The sequence below is a fragment of the Procambarus clarkii genome, chromosome 42 (genome assembly GCF_040958095.1).
Source record: "Procambarus clarkii isolate CNS0578487 chromosome 42, FALCON_Pclarkii_2.0, whole genome shotgun sequence".
NCBI lineage: Eukaryota > Metazoa > Arthropoda > Malacostraca > Decapoda > Cambaridae > Procambarus > Procambarus clarkii.
Window position 1 is genome coordinate 21,227,004 of NC_091191.1, and position 6,000 is coordinate 21,233,003.

At 46.1% G+C, this 6,000-nt stretch overlaps 1 protein-coding gene across 1 annotated transcript in view; it reads left to right on the top strand.

Annotated features, from left to right (window-relative positions):
• LOC123748159 (kelch-like protein 18) overlaps positions 1-4,001 on the top strand; it is a 230,098-nt gene extending 226,097 nt beyond the window's left edge. Inside the window, exon 7 of the mRNA XM_069339937.1 lies at positions 3,760-4,001. Coding sequence (XP_069196038.1) covers positions 3,760-3,986 — 227 coding nt within the window. The 3' untranslated portion in view covers positions 3,987-4,001. The remainder of the gene's footprint in view (positions 1-3,759) is intronic.
• The last annotated feature ends 1,999 nt before the right edge of the window (positions 4,002-6,000 follow it).

Genomic DNA, 6,000 nt, shown 5'->3' on the forward strand with positions numbered 1-6,000 from the left:
TGCAATCCAAAACACCCCAGGAGCTACTGGGCACAGACCAGAGAATGGAGGAGAGAGAGAGGTGAAGCACCCGAGAAAAAAGGACGCAAAACACGAGCACTGGTGCACACCGCCCAGACCAAAACAAACTACCACGGCGCATGCGCAGAACACGCCGTCCGAACCGCACAATCCGCTTTGTGGGAAGGCGCCAACTAGGACCACTTTACAAGAAAAGTAGCCAAACAGAACGCGACCTGAGTGAACCGTTAAAGAGAAGAAATACCCCATCATATGGGACAGGAGCCAAAAGAGGAGTAAGCAACGACAACGTGGCCGGCTTACAATGGAAGACAAGGAACCCAATTGGGAACCCAATTGGGCTAGAAGTAGCTCAATCCGGCATCCCGGACTAGGAGTAAGCAAAGAAAACGAGCAGAAAAGACAGGATAAAAAGACAGTACAAAAGAACGAGACAGGACCGAAGACCAAGAACAAGCACAGAAAAGGACGAACAAGCCCTAGAATGGACCGGAGGGAAGCCACACTGAAAGACGACAGACATTCCAATAATACGGGAAGTAGCGAAAACCTTCCTGAACCCTCGAAAACACAGAAGCAAACAAGTCACGAAAGCACATAAAGGCACAGTCACACCCGAGACCAAAAGTCATGTAGAACCCCAAAAAGAGGGGAACATGACGGAGATATCCTGTCCCAAGGAAAAAGGGGGGAATAACAGAGAAGAGCACCCACCTACAGGACGGAACCAACCGACTCAAAGGACAAGGAACCGAGCCAGGGGAGGGGCCAACGCCCAACAACTCGTACGGTGAGGGGGGAGGAAAAAACTCCACTCCGCATAACCTCATGCCCCGCTTAGAGGGTAGAAAAACCAAGTCCCCCAAGTCAGCCTCTCCTCAGCCCCGGGGCCGAGCCATCCCCCCAAAGCCCCGGCCTCACAAGAAAAAACCGGGGCAGCCGCGAAAATACTAAGGAAGGGAGCCCACTGGCAGACTCTTAAAATACGGCTGGAGGAACAGGCTCGAATGCTCCCGTCACTACTCGGGAAGGGGAATCCCCCGAGATTGCCCGAGTCTCAAAACCATCGAAGCCCTGCCCCAAACCCACCCACGGTAGGGATCTGGATCCAGGTAGGAAGGGGGGGACCAGAATAGATCGCAACAGGGGAAAGACATGGGGGCGTGGAAGGAACCAAAACAACGAACATCCCCAAGCCCCAACACCAACCAAAACGGGGCAGCCTCGGGGCCTCCGGGGAGCAAACAACTGAGAGCGTTGCCACCATCGAACCTTAACGTGCAACGCCCGTGCTGCCTGCACCGGCACAGTCAGCATAAAACTGGGTAACCGAGCCACAACAAGCAAGAAAACTCGCAGGACTCTGGGTCGAAGGTGTCACCGACCCCACAGGCAGTAGACGGGGGCAAAGACAGAGAGTCACCCTGAGACAAGGGGTGAGAGCAACCCTCAAACTTGCTGGAAGCGAGGGGGGACTCCGGGGTCACATCCAACAGACCCATGGGCCCCAGGGGTTTCCCAGGGTCCTGAACTTTTATTATAATAGGACTCGCGTTCAGGTAATCCCAGGCAGGGTACTGCTTACCGGCGCCCAAAGCTACCAAACAGCCTTCTAAGAACTCAACCCTCAGGACGTGTGCACTCACGGGGACCAAGCAGGGGTAACCACCGTAAGAAGGAAGAATACTCAGAGCACAAGGAACACAGGGGGCAAGAACGAAGGCAAACCCCCCACCAGGCTGATAAACAAATAGAAAAAGAAAACCTCGCAAGATGACAGCGTAACCAGGCGGAACAAAGCCGGCCGCCATGATCGGTGAAAACAAGCTGCGCAGCACCCTGCGCCCCACCAGTGCAAAACTGCCCCTCACCCAAAGACGAACAAGGGAGACAGAACACCCAAGCACATAAAGGGTGGCCGAAAACCAAGCAGTAAACGGCCTAGCAAGGGCAGAACCCAAGGAACTTGTGGAAGGTGGCCCCAACCCCCAAGGGCAGTACTTACAGGGCACCTAGGGAAGGAAACCCTAGGCACATGCAGCCCAAGTACTGGAGAACCACTCCCGACTCACGGACCACCTAGAAGACAGTCACCACACTCTAGGTACAGTGCTGAAACAACCACCGGAGCCGGAGCACATGACCGGTGCCTCTAGCATCAGCCGAAGAACAGATGGGTGGATAGCCGGCGTGAGAGGTCTGGGGCTCCCACTCCCCCCTCCCGGGGAGAGGGGAGCTGTGCAGACAGTGGCGCGGTAACGTGTGACGTCATACTAGTTTTCTTGTTTTCTGTTGGGGAGTTCTATCCGCTAGTTTGGCTTTAGGTAGCAATTTTAACCAGAATAGGGGTTTGTTTTGGGATGCTTACCTTTCTGGATGCTTGATCTGGTCGATGGCAAACATAGAATGCTTCCAACCACACAGGGTTTTCTATAGGCCATTGCTCCCCTTGCCTCACTGAGGAGGCCAGGTTCTGGCCGTGGTCCCCGATAGGCCCTAAGAACTCCATACACATGACTGATGCCAAAATCTGACATTTGCATATCAGCCTGTTATAGCTCCGGGTAGCCTTCGGGTCTCACCCAGAAAATGGCATTTCATTACATTCAACGCTGGTTTTTTGCCAGACTTCCCTGCCCTATTGCGGCCAAAATATGCCACCTACGATTTTTTAAATATTTTTCCTGTGATCAGGGAACACAAATTAACAGGTTTATAAGAAGAAGATTTTTTTTTTTTTTTCTTTTGTATGTGCCTGTGAGTGTCAAAGGCCAAATAGCCCTTAGCAGCTTGGAGGCTAAGGCCCAGAGCAGCGCAAGGGTTAATGTGTTTCTCTGGTGACAGTCTACTATCCAGAACTACTCTTAGATCTCTTTCTTTTGTCAAAGTTCTTTAATGCCTTTCCACATAATTTATAGCTTGTTTGTGGCCTCTTTTCTCTTAGTCCACATTTTATAACATGGCATTTATTTCCATTGAATTCCATTTGCCAAAGTATTGCTCAGTGCACTTATTTTGTCTAGGTCATTTTGAAGGACATAACAACCCTGTAAATCTCTTATCTTCCGTAGTAGCTTAGTATCTTCTCAATCATGTTCATATAATTTTGTATTCCTTTTGGTTAATCATCTATATAGATGATAAACCTTATTGGTGCAAGAAGTGAACCCTGTGTTATTCCGTTAGTGACACTGCTCCAGTCTGAAACATTGCTTCTCATCACTGCCCTCATCTTTTTGGCAGAAAATTTTCATTCATGCCAGCAGTCTGCCTGTCACCTCTCCATTATGTTCCAGTTTCCAAAACAACCTCTTGTGTGGGAATCTGTCAAAAGCATTTTTGTTTAGGTCCAGATTAACACAGTCAACCCATTCATTTCTTCCCTGTAGAATCTTTGTGGCTCCTATCATAAAAACTCAGTAGATTTGTTACTCAGGATCTTATGTTAGTGACCAGCTGCACACACATCACTGTAGGACACCTACAGCCGTATCCCTGATACGTTATTTGTAGTGGAAAATTTTATATTGGGTTTTATATCCTGAAAAATTAATGCATCTCAATATTTTATATAAGGTTAATAACAATAAAGTGTATGGTCCAAGGAGATGCATTCTTGACTGGACCACATCACTGTAATAGCAAGGTTTACCAGTATTTTGCTATCTATATGCCAACAGCATTTTGTATTTATAAGTTCAGATTGTGGTTAATATTTTGTTTTCTTTTTAATTTCAGGAGACTCTCTGAGCACTGTTGAGGTGTATGATCCTATTGTTGGTAGATGGCAAATGGCAGAGAGCATGTCCATGCTTCGATCTCGAGTGGGGGTTGTGGTTATGAAGAAGAAACTTTATGCCATTGGTGGCTATAATGGACTAGACAGATTAGCTACAGTAGAAGTTTTTGATCCAATTAGTAAATGTTGGAGTAAAGTATGTCCTATGAACTGTAAACGAAGGTAAGAAAACTATTGAAATTTAAATGTTATTGCCTTACCCTGGGACTGTGCACCTGTTACATGTAACAACCCCTCATGGTAACAAGTTTTGAATCCTCATCATGGCTCCTGTTGATTTTTCATTGATATATCAAGCTACTGTGATTCCTCTGTGTATTGAAAGAGGGTATTATCAGAGATAGAATTACTGGACGACAGAGTCGGAGTGCATGGAGGAATTGTGTGAAATTCTGGTTTGGGTTGAGGGTGCAGCAGTACACCAGATTGCAATTCTTTTGACCATGTTGTGGTGTAGTCGTTTAGAGTGTGCATCTGGGAATACACAGCACTTAGGTTCAAATCCTCATCGTGGCTCCAGTGGATTTTCTCATTGATATATCACAATTCTGTGATTTCTCTGTGTATATTGTATGTGATATTGTATGAAAATATTGTACTCAACTGGTTATGCTTGCAGGGGTTGAGTTTTGGCTCTTTGGTCCCAGAGGCCTGGTCGATGACCGGGCTGCGGGGACGCTAAGCCCCAAAATCGTCTCAAGGTAACCGCCTCTCAACCATCAATCAACTGGTAATTACCCAAGTGTAATTACCTAAGTGTAGTTACAGGATAAGAGCTACGCTCGTGGTGTCCCATCTTCCCAGCACTCTTTGTCATATAACGCTTTGAAACTACTAACGGTTTTGGCATCCATCACCTTCTCAACTAACTTGTTCCAACTGTCTACCACTCTGTTTGCAAAAGTGAATTTTCTTATATTTCTTCGGCAACTTTGTTTAGTTAGTTTAAATCTATGACCTCTTGTTTGTGAAGTTCCAGGTCTCAGGAAATCTTCCCTATCAATTTTATCATTTCCTGATACTATTTGAACATAGTGATCATATCACCCCCTTTTTCTTCTGTCTTCTAGTTTTGGCATATTTAATACCTCTAACCTCTCTTTGTAGCTCTTGTCCTTCAGTTCTGGGAGCTACTTAATGGCATGTCTCTGCACCTTTTCCAGTTTGTTGATGTGCTTCTTAAGATACGGGTACCATACAACCACTGCATATTCCAGCTTTGGTGTAACAAAAGTTGTGAACAATTTCTTTAGTGTTTTGTTATCTATGTATTTAACCCTTAAACTGTGCAACGCGCCTGCAGGCTCACGTCTGGTTTGCGCAACGCGCCTCCAGGTATTTGTATTTTTCACGTTCTATTCAAAACTCCTGCGGCTACATGGGGTTCACATGAGCTTCCTCAGGGCTCTTGTAAACAGACGCCATCTTTAAAAAAAATTGTTGTCCACATTCCCAGGTGTGGGAGCCTCAGTACTGTGTGAGCAACCAAGGCTGGCGCTCGCTGCATGAGCGCACAGCACTGCTGTTCAGCGTGTGACCACAGCATCGCCTAATAATGTCAAAATATATATATAACTTGTATTATTTAGCCATGATAGTGTTATAGAATAGCCTGAGTGTGATAATGATTGGGTACAATGTTCAAATATCAGTGATTCAATGCTGTTCACGATGTTTACAGCGCTAGCCACAGCACCACAGCATTATTTCGTCCATCTAGGAATCTTCAAATGATTTCTTAGGTTTCTTTTCAAAATAAACATGTGGTCAATTATTCATTTACAGGAATTAGTGACCAGGATTGTGATAATGGCAGGATTGTGGTTATAATTAGCATTGTGCGTAGTATTGTGGAAGGAGGAATTTTGGTGAGGGAGGGAGGGAGAGAATTGAGGTAACCTCTGTGTGTGTGTGTGTGTGTGTGGCAGCCGCTCTTGTTTTGCTCACCATACTAGCTTAGTGGTTCGCTATGGGCAACACATATGTACATGTGTATATACAGTGTGTATATAGTGTAATAACAGCAACAAGAGAATGTTGAGAGGAGCTATTTTGGTGAGGGAGGTTACGTAGTAATCGTAGCGTCGTCTGCTGTCTGCTCTGTGATTTTTCATGCAGTGTATGGTGGCCAGTGTACTGTTTGGACACAATACCAGCTTACTTGCATAGTTCTGGTAAAT